The sequence below is a fragment of the Trachinotus anak genome, unplaced genomic scaffold (assembly GCF_046630095.1).
Source record: "Trachinotus anak isolate AG129_WGS33_773 ecotype Australia unplaced genomic scaffold, CSIRO_AGI_Tana_v1 ptg000004l, whole genome shotgun sequence".
Lineage (NCBI taxonomy): Eukaryota > Metazoa > Chordata > Actinopteri > Carangiformes > Carangidae > Trachinotus > Trachinotus anak.
Window position 1 is genome coordinate 7,050,220 of NW_027273855.1, and position 19,454 is coordinate 7,069,673.

The following is a 19,454-nucleotide window of genomic DNA, read 5'->3' on the forward strand; positions in this document are numbered from 1 at the left end:
GTATGAAGGTGTTAGATATATGCACTACTTTCCTGATAAAATCACAATTTTATCAGGTATTGTGTTAACATTTATATTTATATCACAACTGTATGTCAGCTACTATATTTATTTTTAACACAAGAAGGAAATAGATACAGAGGATAGAGAAGAAATCAGCTACGAGGCAAACATGCCACCATTAAGTATAGCTCTGTGTTTTAAAGTGCTTTAATCTATTAGCTGAATCAACCTGTTATAAGCCATTTTGATGGGAGGCAGCTCAGCGCTGTGTTGCGCTGGAGAATGAATCATCACCAGGTATACTGTAATAGCATCAACTTGCCACCTTAAATCATCTCTCTGTGAACAAACAACAACATACAACGATCAGGTTGTGCCGCTTTATGTTTGGTAATATTGTACTGCAGTCCAGGAGATATGAGAAACACAAACTTAGTCAAACCTCATATCAAAATACGATAAGATATTCGTCAAAACAGTTCAGGGTTTCTAGTTCAAACTTCTACATTCTTCTTATTTGGACATTCATAAAAACGTCAACATACAATATAGATTTATTATTAGAGACACAATTTTAAAAGGTCTTTTTTTTTAGCTCTACTGTAAGCAAACAAGTGGGAAACATATTTCATCATGTACTGTACTGTATATACAATCTAACCTTATCCATCTTCATGTTTTAAACACTATGGTCGGTATGCTGAATACAGGTGTGTTCATAAAGATATAAGACAAAGAAAAGAGAGACAAAAATGCTCTTGTACAAAAATCACACTACAGGCTGGTGTGCACTGATAAGCAGGTGTCTTGCAGAAACCTTACATGTCTGGATTTTATGACCGTCAGAACAGGCCACATCGTTGCAAAATATCAAAAATACATGTCTCTCAATGAGGAAATTCACAAGCTTCAGTTAATGAATAAACCAGGTTTCTGCAAGACACTGCACACACAAGTTAGCTCTGAAATCGACAAATGAAAATGTACAGTGACACAAAAAGGATGCATATTACTTTGAGATATATTCCTATCTCTCTCTTTTTTTTTCTTTTTTTTTTTTTTTTTGGACAACCAGTTGCAATGACAACACCAACTTGAACACTGTAACACACTGATTTCCCGACATGCAAAATCTTGACTGTTAAACTAATTATAGTACAAGTTTATTGGAAAAAAAAAAGAATATACTTACACATCACATTTAAACACCCCTCGAAGCCACCACCATCACATTGACATTAACAAAACGTATTCAAAAGGTGACACATTTCACGTCATAAGAACATAGATGTCTGTAGTTCCTCACCAACAACATAACATCTGTCTGTTATTTGAACTGTTGGGATGCCTGAATTCACTGTGCTGTGTTATGATAGTAAGGTCAGCTGCATCAGCTTCATGCGTCTGCACTGTGTGAGCTAGTATAGGAATGTACAGCAGTCATGCATAATTAAGATACCCAGCTCTACGAAGCATGAACACTAGGTGGCAGACTTTGCCCACTCTGTAAACGGCTTCAGTCTGCCTGGCAATAAAATGTCAAGTCATGGCGGGGGAGAGGGACAGGGACAGGGAGGGACATGCATAGGGCAAACGTTACACTGGAAGTCTGGAGTATTGCTTTTTGGAGAATGTGCACTTATCCTTCATTAAGATACACACAAAGACTATTCAAACTAAATTAAAGACAGCACTGGGCTACTGTCTCGCTCTCTGCTGTCCACCTCTATCTCTTTTAGCCTCGTTTTTAATTGGTTTTCTTTCCAATTCTCCCTCACTCTCTTACACCTTCATCTCTCTTCTATTTACTCCTACCTCCGCCTTCTTCCCTCCTCCCTGTCTCTTGTTTCCTTCCTTCCTTCCCTCCTCCGCCTCCACCTCTCTGCGGGGTAGCCGGAGAGACTGGCATTTCTCTAACAGCGGGGGGGGATCTGCACCCAGCCTCAGCCCACGCTGGGCAAAGAGGGGGTGGGTGTGGCATGGCAGACAGAGGTGTGTATGCATGCTTGTGTGTGTGTGTGTGTGTGTGTGTGTGTGTGTGTGTGTCTGGTAATAATGAACATGTGACCGGAACCCCCACACTAGACCTGCCAACACTTGTCTGCTACTCTCTATATGACATCCACACGAGAGTCTCCCTGAATCCTCTTCTCTATTTCATCCGCTTGGATTAAACTAATTGCTTGAGAGATTTGGCACTGCTCAATGACAATGATGATAGCAAAGTACCATAATAATGGTGACCAATTACTTCAATGAATTACAGTCAACCTGTCGCCAAAGATGCCCCCGAAAGCACCTAATCAAGCTGGTGTACATTGCTCATCAAGAGCTTTGCTTTCATTTAGGAACTAGCTTCAAATAAATTTTGTTTCTTGCACTTCTGGGACTCGTGCCAATTGAGAGAAGTGACAATGCTGCCGAGGACAAGGACACATGTAAAAACCCTCCTGTATTAACAGACATCCAAAAAGTCAGGCTCTGAATGATAATCAGTGGGGATGAAAGGGACGGTCATGGTTCAGTCTCACTGCTCTTTCACATAGTGAATGGGAAGTGATGCTATATAACAGGGTGAGTTAGAGAGGGAAAGATGAGGAACAACAGCAGGTGAAGCAAGGATGAGTGCCCGCTGCGTCGCTCTGATGTACCTGTTTAGCTTCAGTGGTGATAAGAGAGGAAGAGGGCAAGTCACGAGTCGATCCTTCTGCTCCTTTAACGTGACGAATAATTGTAAGAGTAGATAAGCAGAGTGGGGGAGAAGGGGCAGAAGGAGAGAGAGTCAGAGATGAGTGGCTGTGGCAGTGTCGGGTCAGATATGCCGGTGTAGCCCCGGTAACGGCGAGGAGGAAAGGGCTGGTCGTGGTTCAATTCCTCGGCTTTTCATAAAGGACAGCAGCTGGTCGGGGATCTCTGCGAGGACGTCTTTAGCCAGTCGGGCCATGCTGAGGACCTGGTTGCCAGATCTGTCGATGTAGTCTCTGAATGGAACAAACTGGAAGCAGAGGGAAACAACAGTTTAGACTTTAGGTTAAATAAATTCTATGTAGATGTTGCAGTTGTTGTTGTCCCTATTTTAATAAACGTTGCCTATATCTTGTAGGAGGACTAATAAACTGAGGATAAAGTGTCATCAGTTCTCTTGCAGGCTGCATCAGTGAGGGATTTTAAAACTTAATTAATGACCAATGTGACATTCAACCCTCTTCTCAAAGTGAATCCCTTCATAAAATTGATCTTTTATTAGATAAATATTTCTGCTGCTGACTTCATAACATCCCACATTGCATAAGACAGTAAGTCCTGTTGTGTAATACCTATTTTCTCATATGCATGCTGGATATACACAGTTTTATCCATGCAGTTGTAATATGGAGATGGCTGCTGCCACAATATTATAGTTGTATGAGGTTATGAAATATTATATTTTTTGCTCCTCAACAACTTAAGACCATGGGATCTTGATCACTTTTTCCTGTTACTGCTGCCTTACATCTCAAGTTCAGTACAACATGGACTATTTGAATATATGAAGCCACATGACATTATAAATAGTGATTGAAAAGATTCAACAGGGTTTAATCAGCCCATTCGTAGTGTTTAAAGGCATACTGGGTTTTTATTTGTTTGAGAAGATATGATGGAAAGGAACAAATTCTAGGGTTGTAACAAACAATTTTTTTATTCTCCTATGAATCATTTTTGTCTGTAACCTGAAAAATGCCATTTGGGGCCACAATTTCCATATTCCCAGACAGCCAAATTAAACTTCTGGCCCAGTATATACTTTGGTTTCAGACTCGGACCGTGGAACTGAAGTGTATCCTGGGCCAGAAGTTTAATTTTACTGTTATGGGACAGATGTATCTTGCCATCTGGGTTGAAATTTCTTTTCTCTCTGCCATTTACATATTTAGATAAAATATGAAGTTACCGAAGAAAACCAGCAAATAGAGAAGATTTTTTTATTCCATGCATTCTTCTTCTCTGTCCACCAACATTATCCAGAAAGCGGTGAGCTCACTTCTTTCTAACTCCAAACCATTAACATTTATTTTTTCAAACTTGTAGACTTCGGACTAATATTGACTCAAGTGGCATAATTTGAGGACATTTGCCAGACTCTGGAGATACATGAGGCTTTATACAACTTGTTTCACCCCAACACTTGGAAAAAGACTCAGTGTTCTCCTTTAAAACGGGCTCTTTCACTTTGTTTCGTCTATTTTCTCTGTCTAAAAGAGAGAAAAAAAGATTAATCGAGGAACAAATTCACTAGAGTACACTGCAGGAGTTTGAGCAAAAACTGAATTTAATCTCTATTTGTGTGTATTTAACTTTGTGCTGCTATAGCCTTTATATTAATCTGCTGACAGCTATACATTTGTTGTATTGGATATGTTGTGAGAATCTTACTATATACTTCCAACCTAGTAAGTTATTATGAAGTTTCATAAAACTATGGTGAGTATTAAGACATGAAATCAATACGTAATTGCACGGATATTTATGGAGTGAGCTAGATACCTGAAAAAGGCTGGCCCAATCCCAACTTTTTTCTTCTAACGTTAATGTGTAGGTTTGTTCCTTTCATCCTTGTTTGTTTCATCATCTATCTTCTTTTTTCCATTTTATGGCAATTGTTTACCTTTTTTTTTTTAATGCTTCTGGGCATTCCCAGTAACCATGGTAACCCCGTGTTTAACATCAAAAGGCTATGAAGTGTGGGTAATTCCCTCAGGCAAAGTTACAACTTGTAAAAATGTGCATAAAGGGCTCAAAATGACTTAAAGAGAGCCCTCATGCCCCTGATGGTTTTACAGCAGGACAAGCCTAAGCCCTCATGGAACATGCCTCAAAGTCTGTGCTTCCGTGAGGGTGGACATTGGGACTGGGCTGCAAAATATCCAACTGTCCCCTCATGACACATGTCCATTTAGATACTGTTATTAAGATATCTGGTACATCACACTCAAGGAAGGCAAACTAGTTAGACTTTGTATATGCAAATTTAGATATGGATACCGCAATCGCAATCAAATCATATTTAACATTAATAACGCACATATTTTACTCATGACTGCATTGCAAGAATACTGTAATTAGGACACCTCTATTCTGACACGCACCTGCACAAACTGCTCACATGCAAACAAAGTGTACATCAGTACCAAGACATCCACGCCTCCTACCTGATATGAGCCAGGGGGCCACTGAATGTAATCTGGATACTTTAAGGCAACTGCCAATCAGTTTATGGTGCATAAGTGTGAACTGAGCAATATGACTTTAATTTATCACAGGAGGAAAAAAATGATCAATGTCGCTGCCGGAAGGCAGTCATTGTATTGAATCAATAACAATGCATGAAAATGCAAAATGATTGAACTTTTTTTCTCTGCTAGAAGTGTAAACATCCTGATTAAATTATTGTCATAATAAGGTTAGAGGCAATCAAAGGATTACTGCATGCATGCAAATGTGATTACTGCTGTTAGAGAGACAGGACTGTGAAAACATGATAGCAATATCAATACAGCTCTGGGAAGGAAGCATAAATTATCCAGCTATTAACCTGGTGTGGAGTCAACTAGATGCATACTACTCAATGTCATATTATAGAACAGTTCATTTCTCTGAGAGACAAAGCAATTAGGTCAAACCTTTGCAGTATGTGGGGATTTATTGATAATTACCTTTACTTAAAGCCATATAATATGATATCAATGTTGGAACTACATTGTTTATCTAAATAGCCATAGTTAGAATAAAAATCTCTCAATATCTAGACACCATACATTTATCTTATAAGTGCTCATTTTTCACTGTTCCATACGCTCTGCCAGCTGACCTGCAACTCTGCTGTCCTACTATATAAAAATTCAATAGTGCATTGATATCAGAGCCCTCGCTGTTTGCTTTGTATTTGTGTTCTCACATCTCTAAATGGTTCTCTAAAATTGCTGTTTATTGTTGCCAGATCTGGTTTCATCAGTCCCTGATGGGGTAACTGCTCACTTTTAATAAAACTCACTGCTAAACTGTTTAAAGGGCGAGCCCCTCTCTGCTGTTGAATTCAAAAATGATAATGGAAAAATGTCCTGTGAGGAGAAGGTTATGTCTTTGCTTATTTTAGCCACTTTTTAAATCGTGGCTAAAAAAAGTTTTTTTATTTTTTTATTTTACAGAATATACAGTTCCTTTATGAGAGTTTATTAGCACAGTTTTTTGTGTAAATCATCCCATGACCACAGTTGTTAGCGCCTTGAAGTGAGGATGTAGTCACGTAACAGAAATGTTAACCCCATATGAGCCAGGTCGCAGCCTTACATCTTCATGTTGGACCCCTCTGGCTGTTCCAAAGTTTAGGGTTAAATCTAAAGGTGACTGTGCTTTTGCCATTTGACCTACCGGAGGAGATAAGGCAGAATCAGTTCTTTTAAGTCACTTTTTAAAACTAACTTTTATATATATATATATATATATATATATATATATATATATTTTTTTTTTTTTTTTTTTTTTTTTTTTTACTGTTTCTACTCTCATTTGTTTTTATTTATATTGAAAGATATTGTTTCTCTCAAACTTTACCTCATCTCTGTCCCACTTTTCTGGCCTTACTTTCCGGCTTTCTGTTATTATATTGTTGTTGCTGCCTTTGCTTTGTTGTCAAAGCACTTTGTAAACTGTTTTTAGAGCTGCTATTAAAGTTATTGTTACAAAAATTATTTTTAGTAGTCACAATCTGACATTTTCCAATTTTCCACAGCCCAGGATGATATAATCAGTTGACCATCAGCCAAAAAACATTCACATTTGAGAAGTTGGATCCAAAGAATTTTGGCATTCCTTTTTTTCCCTTTCCATTGATCCATTAATTGTCACAGCCCCTTTCACAATGCCATATGTCCATCTATCTTTTTGTTCTGCTGCTCTTTATCTTTAGTAGCATCATGGGTCATTCCTCTGAGGTGGCAGTGCCAGTTCCTGTTAGATTTCTGCAAAAAAAAAAGTCAGAGGCTGCTCACGCCAGAAAAACTACTAGATAGATCATTTGTTCAAAACTCTGAAAGTGACCTACTTTTACTTTTCTCAACAAGGGCCCTCTTGCATGCAAATAATATTTTGCATAATAGAGGACTGTTGCTTTCAGAAGCAGAGCCAGACGTATGGCATACAATGCATGATGCCAAAATAAATATCAAATATCTGACTCAAATACCTGACTTTTTTTTTGTATCTTTTGACAGCGAACAAAAATGAACTAAACCTAAATCGGAGACAGATCAGGAGGAGACAGATCAGAAAACAGTCTCATGGGTTTATTGGTTGCATTTGTATTTCATGGTACAATAGTAAGACATAACAAGCTGTACTTTGTATAAATACTAGAATTACTTTGTTCTTAATTAGACAGTGAGCAAACACAGCCATAGACTAATCAGACACCATACACCCATTTATGCTATAATTAGAAAGCACATATAATTCTGTATTAGATCCAAAATAAATGACACTTAGACATAATTACACCAAATTACACTCTAATTAGAATCCAAACTATTAGACACCACTTTACAAGATCATAGTCTAAACTGTGGGAGAGATCATCTCTGCTGTTCAGACAAAAAATATTCTGACCTACATTAAACTAACACTGCCACACGACATGGTAGCCATTAACTGTATGTGTCGACACCAGTGTAAACCTATTTACCTATAATAATTGATAATTTAACTACAACCCTGATTCCCAAAAAGTTGGGACACTGTGTAAAATGTAAATAAAAACAGAATGTGATGATGTGCAAATCATGTACACCCATATTTAATTGAAAATAGAACAAAGATTTTTTTTTCTTGTTTTATGAAAAACATATGCTCAATCTGAATTTGATGCCAGCAACAAGTTTCAAGTTGCCGACAAGTTTGGGACGGGGGCGACAAAAGACTGGAAATAAAAAAACACCTGGTTGAATATCTCACAACTAATTAGGTTAATTGGCAACAGGGCATAAAAATAGGCTCCCAGAGAGGCAGAGTGGCTTGTTATTAACGCACAGTTCAAAAGCTAGTATCTGTGATGGTGTGGGGGTACATAAGTGCCCATGGCTTGGGTAGCTTGCACATGTGGGAAGGCACCATTAATGATGAAAGATATATACAGGTTTTGGAGCAACATATACTGCCATCAAGACAACGTCTTTTTCAGAGAAGGCCTTGCGTATTTCAGGAAGACAAGAAGGAAGACTACATGACTCCATAGTAGAAGAGTCTGGATGCTAAACTGGCCAAGAAAGGAGACCCCGAACTGTTGATCAGTTAAAATGCTATATCAGGCAAGAATGGGACAACATTTCAAAACTTCAGCAACTGATCTCCTCAGTTCCCAAAGTTTACAAAGTGTTGTTATAAGAAGAAGTGATGCAACACAGTGGTAAACATGCCCCTGTCCCAACTTTTCTGAAACGTGTTGCTGGCATCAAATTCAATTTGATTATATATTTTTCATAAAACAAAAACATTTCAGCATTTCAACTTTGATATGTTGTCTTTGTTCTATTTTCCATATGGGTTTACATGATTTGCACATCATCACATTCTGTTTTTATTTACATTTTACAAAGTATCCCAACTATTTTGGAAATGGGGTTGTATAGGTTTGTAAAGGTTTATGCGATCAGTTGGCCTTTTGTTGTGCTGCTGACACGCCACTCAAAACTTCAAGCCACTATGACATGTCCACTGTCAATTTGCAAACGCTTATTATTGTCACACAAAACTAATTCATCTGATCTTTTCCTTTGTGATGGCTAGAATGGAACATCAATGTGTCCATTTTGCTTAAAATTCATTGATCACTTGATCAACCTGGTGTCGCTGTCAAGGTAACAGCAAGCATGCTATCGCTAACTGACTTGTGTCTCTGATAAGGCATCACAAAGTTAAGTACCAGTCATCTGTATCTGTTCAACAGCTTTGAAACCAAAGCAACCTGCAATATGTTGCTGTGCTGGATGAAGCTTCGTCTCCGCTGAGCTTCAGATATTCTTTCTTTTTGTGCTTCATTTTAAGTGATAATGGAAGTTAATGGGCAATTAGCCTGTTTGCCTAAACTTTGGCTGCCCCTGTGGTTCCTGTGAGGAAAAGAAGATAAAGGAAATGAGCTTGACCTTTCTGCTGAAGTTTGACTTTTCTCTGTCCATCTCCCCCGGTGTGTAGGACTGTATACAGTTGTATCCATGCACACACATTACAACCTATTAGGAGAAATGTGCTATTCAATCAGTCAAGTTTCATTGTGACAAATATCAGTGTAAGGCCGGTGTGTTTATTATTTTTGGAGTTTACATCTTTAAGTTAAAATGTCATTCTGTTTAATATCACAATTTTAAGTCATCAGCATCATAATTACATCAGAAAATAACATGAATATTAATATACCTGAATATTACGATTAAAATGCTCCTCTGAAAACATGCTGTGTCTGATTTGTTGGTAAGGAATTTATTTTGATATAATGAGTGATATAAACTCAGTAACAACTCCGTTTGATGTAAGACTTTTCTGACCAATGCTATACAACTGTAAAAACAACCAAAACATGTTGATGGATTTCACTTTAGTTTACAGTACAGTCCTGTTTTAATGTGTCTCAAAGTACTCTCTAAGAAAGTCTAAATAGAGTTTAACAGTGGGAAATAAAGGTGCAATGTTCTGGCAGCCTCCACAGCCAAGTGTTTGTGGCATATGGGAGTAGAGCTCAGGTAAGTATCACTACCCACAACCTCCACAGGACTCTGGACAACAGCCAGGCTACACCGGATAGATGGGGGACAGCCCAGATGTGAACTGATGTAGTTAAGTGTATTGTACAGTTTTCTTCTGATGGGAAAGTGAAAGCAATATTAAAGTCCATATGAATATATTGTCCTCTGACCTCTCAGTGTTTTGTGCCACTATTATAAAGACTATGTCCGTAATAATATGGCATTACGTTACAGCTTGTGTTGTCTAATGAATCACAGGCATGTTGGTTGTAATAAATGTATTTATTACAGAACTATTTGTAGAATAGTAGCACAGTAATAATAATCTGACTGTAGCATATTTTGAATCTGATATGACATTGTATTTGATTTCTGATGAGACTATGGTCCTGTAAATTGGTGACTAACAGCGTATTAGGATCTCCTATTTGGTTTCTAATTCAAGTGTAATTTGGTGCAATACTGCCTGACTATGGTTTAATTTGGGTCCAATATGGAATTATATGCCGTTTCTGATTACACCATAAATTGGTGTATAGTGCTTTATTAGTGTATGGCTGTTTTGTTTACTGTCTAATAAAGAGCATATTATTTCTAGTCCTTATCTAATTTGATACAAAGTATGGCTTGTTACATCTTGTTAGTGTCATATAAAATAAATTCCTTTACTATTATTAAATGGTGATTGATGGAAATTTGGGATTAAATAGGTTAAAATGAACCTTTTGACCTGGATGATTTTGTATTGTGTGGACAAGTAAAACCAAAATCCCAGAATGGTATTGTATGCATGAACAAGACATTGCTGGATCAGTGGCCCACCATAGATGGATATTTTACTGTATATCGTATGAGTCAGTTCCACAGTGTGCGTTGCAAGTGTGTGTTATGAAAGTAAGCCACCCTCCCCCAGGGAGAACTCCCCCATGGAGCTGCTGTTGACAGAAACCTGCTCAGGTCTAACCTGCGAAGTTAAAAAGAATTATGATGAGTACCTGAACAATGTCTCTCTCAGCAAGACGTCCTCTGGAGGATACCCTCACCTCATCTCCATCCAGCTCCTCCATAGCTATAAGGAAAGACAGTGACAGAGAGAGTATGACTCAATACTTGAACCACCAAGGGAGAATATAAAGAAGGTACAGGATGTTCTTTTGAATTTTCATAATGTAATTGCTGAAGTGGAGCACAGCATGGGAGTGAGAGCAGATATTCAGCGGAGAAGGCTTTGTGCGCCAGAAAATGTCCTTCCCCAGATAAAAATGATACACAATTACACTAGAGGTCTGAAAATGAAAATCATTGTTTGCAGCTACAGGAGCAGCTTTTAGACAGCCATGTCAGTTATGGCCAAATATAGGAGGAGGAGCTTGCTCCCAAATTGCACTCTGATGGAAATCTTATTCTGAGAGGTCTTCAAAAATAGAACCTGCACAACAGTGTATATCCTGCATCTGCAGCCAATCTGCACAGAACAGCATGGATGTGAGGCCCGGCCAATGGAAAGGTGGCTGAGCACAACGTGAGATCAAAGCAGCAAATGGACTCAGAGAGAAAAATAAAACATAAGGACAAACACTAGGACTGACAGAATAATACTGAAAGTGGCTCAGAAACATGTTCACAATAAAGTGTAGACACACACAGACACACACACACACACACAGGTGCCAGGTGCTATTAAGCCAGTTTGACCTTGTGAACTCCCAACATGCCTGAATGCCTTGACTACCAATCCCACCATTCAGTTGCTTAAACAAGAAGAAAATGACGGACCATCAAACATAATGACGAGGTCCTACATCATCATCAGAGCACACATACTCACACACACACCAACACACAAACAGTCCCAACTGAAAAGTCCTTCATTGATCTGTGGGCTCTAAGATGCCTGCACACTTGACCCCATTGACTTTGTCCTTCCTCTCCCAGGAAGGGAAACAACTGACTGGTGTATATGACGAACCAATTACAATACAGCTGCTACAGTGGTTTCCTGTTTGCTCACTCACCGCTGCTGACACTCATCAAGCCAAGGCCGAGTCAAATGATGCATTTCATCTAGAACATCACATATTTATGTCTTTGCAATGTCAAGGTTATTGAATCTAATCAAAATGGTTTACATTTCAAATTTATTCAATGCGCACTTCTTGTCAGCAATCATTCTGCTCAGTTATATCTTACTGAAAGGCAAGTATGAAGGTTAAAGAGGACTGGTGTCGTTCTTTCTCTCTGCAGCTATTTTTATTAAAGACAGTTTTCCATATATGAATGAGAAGTAACATTTGACATGTGAAGATATTTTAGTGAGTCTAATGGAAAAATGGAAAGTTTCCACCTTCTTTTTTGGGCCAATGCGAGGTGCTCCTTGATTGTTAAGTAAAAAATTGCCTCGCCAGGTGGAATACATATTATCTTGTAAGTGTATCACCTGTGTGTTTGATATTTAAGAGGGCCCTACATGAATGTAGTACTAGGTGCGTTTCCATTAACCTGCTTAATGGGCAATATGAAATTGCAAACTTAAAACTAGTAATGGAAACACGTGAATTTTGAAAAACATCTCAAATGTCGCTCACATGATGTGGATTTTCAGACTATTGCACAAAGCAATATTTTGCTAAATTGAAATACGCATTGAGAGGCAGACTGCTGGAAATCCGTCATCAGGTTCAATTGTAATAATATCCAGAGAGGAGAAAACACAACTTTATTTACATAAAAACACAGACAATTGTGCTTTATTGCTTTCAGATGAAATCACCTCTATTTTGCGCAAAACTGCAATAAAACCCGGATAGTGATGAAGGCCGGACCACTGAAAAGCTTTTGCCACCTGTAAATAAAGTGATTTCTTGTCACTGAGCATGACCCTCCTCTCCTCTGTCAATGTGAACACTCACCATCAAACTCAGCTGGTCCAACACCTACGATGATTATGGACATAGGGAGTGATGCTGCCTGTACATGAGACAACAGGAGAGACAATGAATTCATTAGATCTTTGGGATGCATTGAAGTGATAGTTCGGGTTATATGACATGGGGTTGTGTGAGGTGCTTATCAATAGTCAGTGTATGACCTGCAGTAGATTGAAAGGAAAGGGCTGTTTGACTGCAAGATAAAGTGGTGAAAATATTCAAAATAAACTGTACACTTCAACTGATATTGGCTTTTGTCATAGGCATTTTTCTTAAAGTGACCAAAACATGTTTTTCCTGCTGACCTCGTCCACAGCAGCACATCACTCAGCTTCTGTGTTGGTTGCTCGTGTCTATAGATTAGTACCTGATAACCCGAACTATCACTTTAAGACATTAAATCATTTTGGCGTAATGAGCATTGTCAAGTAAAAAATAAATTAATTGTTTATTTGTTAGATTTTAAACCTGACAATTGAGACTATAAACCTGAACCAGGAGCCTATGCTTACAGCTGAAGGTTGATCATCATTACCTTTACTTTCTAAACCTTAACCTGCTTGACACAAAAGCAAAAGTTTTTCACCTGGAGAAAACTCAAAACAAAGAAGATTAGTATTATTTGGAGGGTTTAAAGCAAAGCACCTGAGTTCATTCTATACTGTACACGTAATGTTATGAGTAAGGAGAAAATAAATAATTAATTTTCTATTTTCTGCACTTCATGAGCAAGCACCAGTCTAATTGGATTAGACTTCTCAAACATTCAGTTGACAGTTTTCTGAAATCAAATCACCCCAGTCAAAGCAAAGATGTCTTTTCTTCCCCTTGACTTGAATCCTGAAAAGAAAATTTGATTGCATTGTGTTATTTGTACTTTTTTCTGAGGTATTATTGATCACAGGATGCTGATTGCTGGGACAAACCAAGCTGTGTTTATTCAAAAATCAAAGAAAGCATTATTTTTGAGAAACATAATACACAAGAGGAAAGTGGATATTCAGATGCGAATCAGTCACTGTTGGAAAAGCACCGCTATCTATCAGTCCCTGTGTGCATTTGTTTACATAGGAGAGTGTGTGTGTGTGTGTGCGTGTGTGTGAGTGTGTGTGTGTGTGTGTGTGTGTGTGTGTGTGTGTGTGTGTGTGTGTGTGTGTGTGTGTGTGTGTGCGCGCGTGTGTGTGTGTGTGTGTGTGTGTGTGTTTACTCACATTGACCACAGCCTCTTTGGTCTGGACCATGTCAGAAATCACTCCATCTGTGATCATCAACAGCACAAAGTACTGAGAGCCATCTGTAATCTCTGCTGCACAGCTGGGGAACGTGCACACACACACACCCACACACACACACACACACACATGACCACACACACATTAATACCTGGGTTAGGGCTGTGCCCGTACACCTGAGTAGCAGACCACTAAGGAAAACACAAAGCACAGCAGTCTGATGGTCTCAAATAATATTGTGTTGTCCTGTCTGGCTCAGGACTTACTGAAGATATGAAGCTGAATTTAAGCTTTGAAAGTACAACATCCATCATTTCAACCTCAATATAAATATATATACATACACAGTATTTGTATATTAGATGTGGCTTCCAGGTAAATGTGTTTCTTGGCAATTTCTCTTAGCAGCAGCAGCTGTCCAATCACAGCATTACTTTTCAGGCAGGCCTGTCAAGCTTGGGATTTCTCTACATGCTGAAGCATTGTGCAAGATGCTCAAGATGAGCAGCCACAACCAAACAGTGTTACCTGAGATAGTTTCAATTTCCTTATATCACTCTACGATAATACATTATTTTCCATACAGTATTTGGCCCGCTATCCCATAATACTAGATTTAGCTGGGTACCCAAGAATTCGCATAAAAATACGTGAACGATGTGATTTCAGTGCACATGCGACTACTGCACATGTTGGTTTTTAAATGTGAAATTTCTGGCTTCCCATATGGAAAAGATATTTTCATTGGCTGTCTGTTTGATTTGACATAAATGTTCTAAACGTGAAAAACTATCTTGATATACAATTTAAGTTGGTGTCACGATAAAATTCATCCTGTGAAAAACAATGTGAAACCACCTGTGATTTGACCTTTTTAGGCAGGATGTAAGGATGTACTGTAGAACAAACACATTAACATATACTATAAACATGCATTTTCAAATGAGAGCATTTGAGTTTAACTGAAACTACATGTAATGCACAAAATGCCCTTCGATATCCTAAACCTTTAAATGTTAATAATGTTATTTAATGGACACAGATGTCATCATTCAATGCTTATCCTTACTTGTGAAAATAAGGTTAAACAAGTCCTGACCGTATAGCTCCTTGTACCTATGCTCAGATACGACCCCATTAGAGGGCTTTACATAAAATCTCTTCCACACACCATTGCAACCCCTTTGTTCTAGGATGCCAGACTTGAGTTGTTTACTACCCAAAACTACAAACTCGAGCAACAGAGGGACCCTTCAAAGATAACAAGAAGCAAACAACACTGCATGTGGAAAAAATAATGTGACCCTGTTTTCTGTTTTTCCACCGCTCTTCATTTCCTTTTCACCATGGGGTTTGCTGAGAAAAACAAATGGATATATCCACATCCTCAAATATCAGTCCTAGCTTGATAAGATGCCAGATGAGTTGGGAAGAGTTTCAACATGTAGGTGTTTGCGTGTGTATGTGTGTCTGTATGTGTGTCTTTCACCTGCTGTTATTGCCAGTCGACAGAATCTAATGCAAGGGATTGACCTGTTCCACCTGGCTGAACGCAGCATTTATCTGTGAGTTGAGTCTGTATGTGTATGTGTGTATGTATGTGTATGGGATTTTCTATGCCACCTCCAAACCTCCTGCCGCTTGACACAAAGGTGTTAAACACAAGGTGGGATAAAAAAATAAAAAATAAACCATAATTCAGTACACTGACATGCAGGCTAAAAGACTTGGGGAAAAAAAAACAAGTTAACCAGGTTAATTCATGTTTCTCACAACAAAGACATGGAATTACCTGTGCCAGCAGTATCTTTTATCAATGAGATACAGATTAGGTCTCAATGAGATCTTTCATATAACTGGCCATTGACTCCAATGCTGAATGCCCATAGAATAACAGAGTAGGATGAGCAGCACTAGCGGCTGGTTATGGTTCTAAATGTTTTTGTAATTGTCTCCTTTCCACCAAGTATCTCTTTTTTAAAAGCAGAAACAATTAGGGCTGGGTGGTACCAGAGAAGAACTGGATCATATGATGAGTTGTCCGACCACATTGGAGGGCTAAAGAGAGAGAAGCATGCTTCCTCACTTGGGCAATGGCAACATAAAATGGTTGCGAACGTTGGCTTGTTGGTTTTGGGAATTTACAGAAATGGTCGGAATTCAGCCCCCCCACCGAATCTGATGTCACAATCTGAAGTAGCTCTAATGGAATATTCTGGTTTCTTTAAAGTGCCAAAATCTGTGGAGGCCAGTCACCCTCAAAATCAATCACTAATGCATTATTTCAAAATGATGAATTTTGGCAAAGCTATTTGAATTGTTTAATTCTGAGAGAAAAAAATATTCTCAGTGATGCAAATCTGGTTTAAGGTCCGGACCCAATACAATAACAGAAGCAGACAGAACATGAAGTATTCATGTTTATAACTGTGAATCCGGTGTCCTAATGATCATAAAAGCTTTCCCACAAGGCTCTTTATTATATTTTTTATAAACTATTAACATTATAAGAAACGTTCAATCAGGGAAGATTCATTTGTATGCAGATGATACAGTTATCTATACACTAGTAAACTGAAGGTATCATTTTACAATAATAATCATAATTAACTAAATTAATTAAATAAAATATATATAATTATTAATTCTGTACAAAAGTTAGAAGACATTACTCTTTAAATAGCTGAAAGTAAATGAGAAAACATTTTTTTTCAGACAAATATCTTATTCTATACTCAATCACCCTGAGATTTTTAATTCAACTTTAAGAAGAAGAAGAAGAATTTACTGTTTAAATCACTGGACCACACTGAAAATACAGAGGAAGATTTATGCATGTTATCTGGATTATATAAAACAATTATTGTTGAACTCACTGTCAACAGTATGTCAAATGTTTTCTCCATTTTCATACAACTATCAGGCCAGAGGCCTGTACTAAAAAGCAGGATTTGAGGTTAGTGAGGTAATTTAGGGTTTGACTCTGGGTTTTCAGTCCTGCCATAGTGGTTCACTTGTTTCTGAGGTAAATCACCATGGCAACTTATGCTGAACTCCTAACCTGCTCCATGGCAGGTTAACTTCAGAAGGTCAGATCAAAACCTGTCAACAGCTCAAGTGCTGACCAGTCAGATACCTGGAGAAGAACTGAATCATTATTCCTGCAGGAGCCTGAGGGGAACAAAAGAGTTCACAGATAAGTGATAAATAATAACGAGCAGACACTTATATAAATCAGTAGAATCGTTTTGTGTTTTGGGTCTTTCCATGTCTTTCCAAACCCAGCTTCTAACAAACAGAGGAGAGTTAATCACACAAAATAATTTGGCCTACATAATAACTTATAGCTTCATTTGAATTGAACACAGATTCTTTAATCTGACAGGATTCCCGATAGTGATGAAGCTTTTACTCTCTTCTTCATCACTGCAGCTCAGAGTAACACGAGGATACTCTGTGACCAGAACTGGAAATAAAAACTAAGCCTCTGATGTCTTTGACTAGAACAATGACCAACACCCTGTTCAATCTTTCATGATTATCAATGAATATTTCAGTCAGACCTCATCACACATGAACTATGTCAATAAGAAACTTAATAATAATTCATGCACTCATCCTTAGTCTGACTGTACCAATTGGAAATTATTTCTAGTGGTTCTTTTTTATTCTAGTCATATGATCATATTGTTCAGATTTTAACAACAATGTCACAATCGGATGTTACCGTTATCACACTTTCTTCTCATATCATGTAGAGTACTTTATTCATGGTTCTGACAATGTTGCTTATAATTGTCAATGTTCGGTTAAGTCAAGCCAGATAATGAAAGATATCATAATAAATTATTATCATCATTGCTATTATTGTGTATAATTTCCCATAATATTAAAAGTAATAATTATTATACAAGAAGAGGCCACAAATGTTGATTTAACATGTTTGTATTGTCTTACATTCAACAAGTCAGCAAATCATCTTGCAACTCATCTACAAGAATTTCATACAGTTAAAAAAAAAATCATCCAGACTTCTAATAAAAAATATGGGAGCACAAATGTCAAATGTTTATTGTCACAAATGTTATTTTTAAATTGTTCATTTTAGTAGACCTCCTCTGATAAAAATCAAGTGTTTAACCTTGTTAACTTCCATATTTTGTTTTTTTATATAATACAAGACATATGATGAGTGAAATAATCTGTCAATTTTCCACAGATTTTACAATAGGTCTCTCTTGTAAAGAGATAGTGTATATTATTATCTGGGGTTCAGGTTTTGGTCATTTTTTGGTCAACATTCAAAGCATTAATTTTTCCCACTGCACTTTTTAAACTACATTATGTGTGGTATTTTTCAACTCAACTATAATAACTCAACTATAATCTTTACTGATAATCACACAAAATACTGTTATAGAACAGTTTGAGGTTGTCAAAAATATTGTTTCACTGTTTATACACACAAATACAGCAGGAAAATACAAGACATAAATCCATAATGCAATCTATATACATGTAAAGTTATTGGATCCAAACTTATTTTTGTGCCTTTTGAGTCAATGTATGCCATTATAAATCACTCTAAATATACATAATTCAAAGTATTTTTCATGGTCCACAGACATAAGTGAAAAAGTGTGTGAAAGCCCCAAATCAGCACTTTCAGCTGGTTTTCTCGTCTTGTCTCTTTAAAAAAGATTAAAAATGCAATAAAGTTAAGTACATCTTAAAAATTAAAAACCCAGCAGTTTGGGAATATACAAACCACAGAAGTGGAATGTTAGCAGGAAATATATTCTGACAGTTTGCATCCTCTGCAACACATACTTAGTTTGAAATAAAATATACAAATAAATTAAAATCCAAACTCACCCACTTTTCTGTGAAGTAACTTGTGTCCCTGCTAAAATGTTATTTTCTTGCTGCCAAACTCTGAGGCAGAAAGCAACTGATTCTCAACTGACAGGATACTTAATCCTGCACATGCTGATTTGCCCCCAAACAAATTATCTAAGTGGTGAAAAAGCTTCACATGAGTCATGTTACTTATAGGCTTTGATCAAGGCTTATAAATACAAAAAATATATAAAATAAATCCCCTAAGTTTGGATAAAAGAAAGCAAAATAGTATAATTTTACCAATGGTAACCTTAAAGGTATAGTAGTAACTTATATAAAGTCTAAAACTTACTTTGCCACTTTATTGATAACAGGTGCAAAGTTGGTGGGTCCGTACAGCTGCACCGTCCTCAGGCTCTGGAAATAGGCCTCCAGAACGCCCTCTATTCCTACACAGTTTGGATTCTCAGTGTCACCACTCTGCAACAGACAGCATACAGCACACTCATGAAATACACAGGGTTCATTCACACAATTGGTCCGTAAACAGTACAATAAACAGGTTCATTATGACCCGTGTCACTGGCATATGAAATGACATTGTTTTTGACATTTTAAGGGATTACATTTTTTTCACAATTAATATTACATGATAGAAGTCCTTACACGAGCCAAAG

The 19,454-nt window shown here is 37.5% G+C and overlaps 1 protein-coding gene across 2 annotated transcripts in view; it reads right to left on the minus strand.

Moving 5' to 3' along the window:
• Positions 1 to 369: 369 nt before the first annotated feature.
• Positions 370 to 19,454, minus strand: part of LOC139620209 (copine-9-like) — a 105,328-nt gene continuing 86,243 nt past the window's right edge. For both annotated transcript variants that reach the window (XM_071475525.1, XM_071475526.1), the window contains 5 exons: positions 19,130 to 19,257; positions 13,915 to 14,017; positions 12,686 to 12,743; positions 10,772 to 10,845; positions 370 to 2,998 (listed from right to left, as the gene is read on the minus strand). In XM_071475525.1, coding sequence (XP_071331626.1) covers positions 2,816 to 2,998; positions 10,772 to 10,845; positions 12,686 to 12,743; positions 13,915 to 14,017; positions 19,130 to 19,257 — 546 coding nt within the window. In that variant the 3' untranslated portion in view covers positions 370 to 2,815. The remainder of the gene's footprint in view (positions 2,999 to 10,771; positions 10,846 to 12,685; positions 12,744 to 13,914; positions 14,018 to 19,129; positions 19,258 to 19,454) is intronic.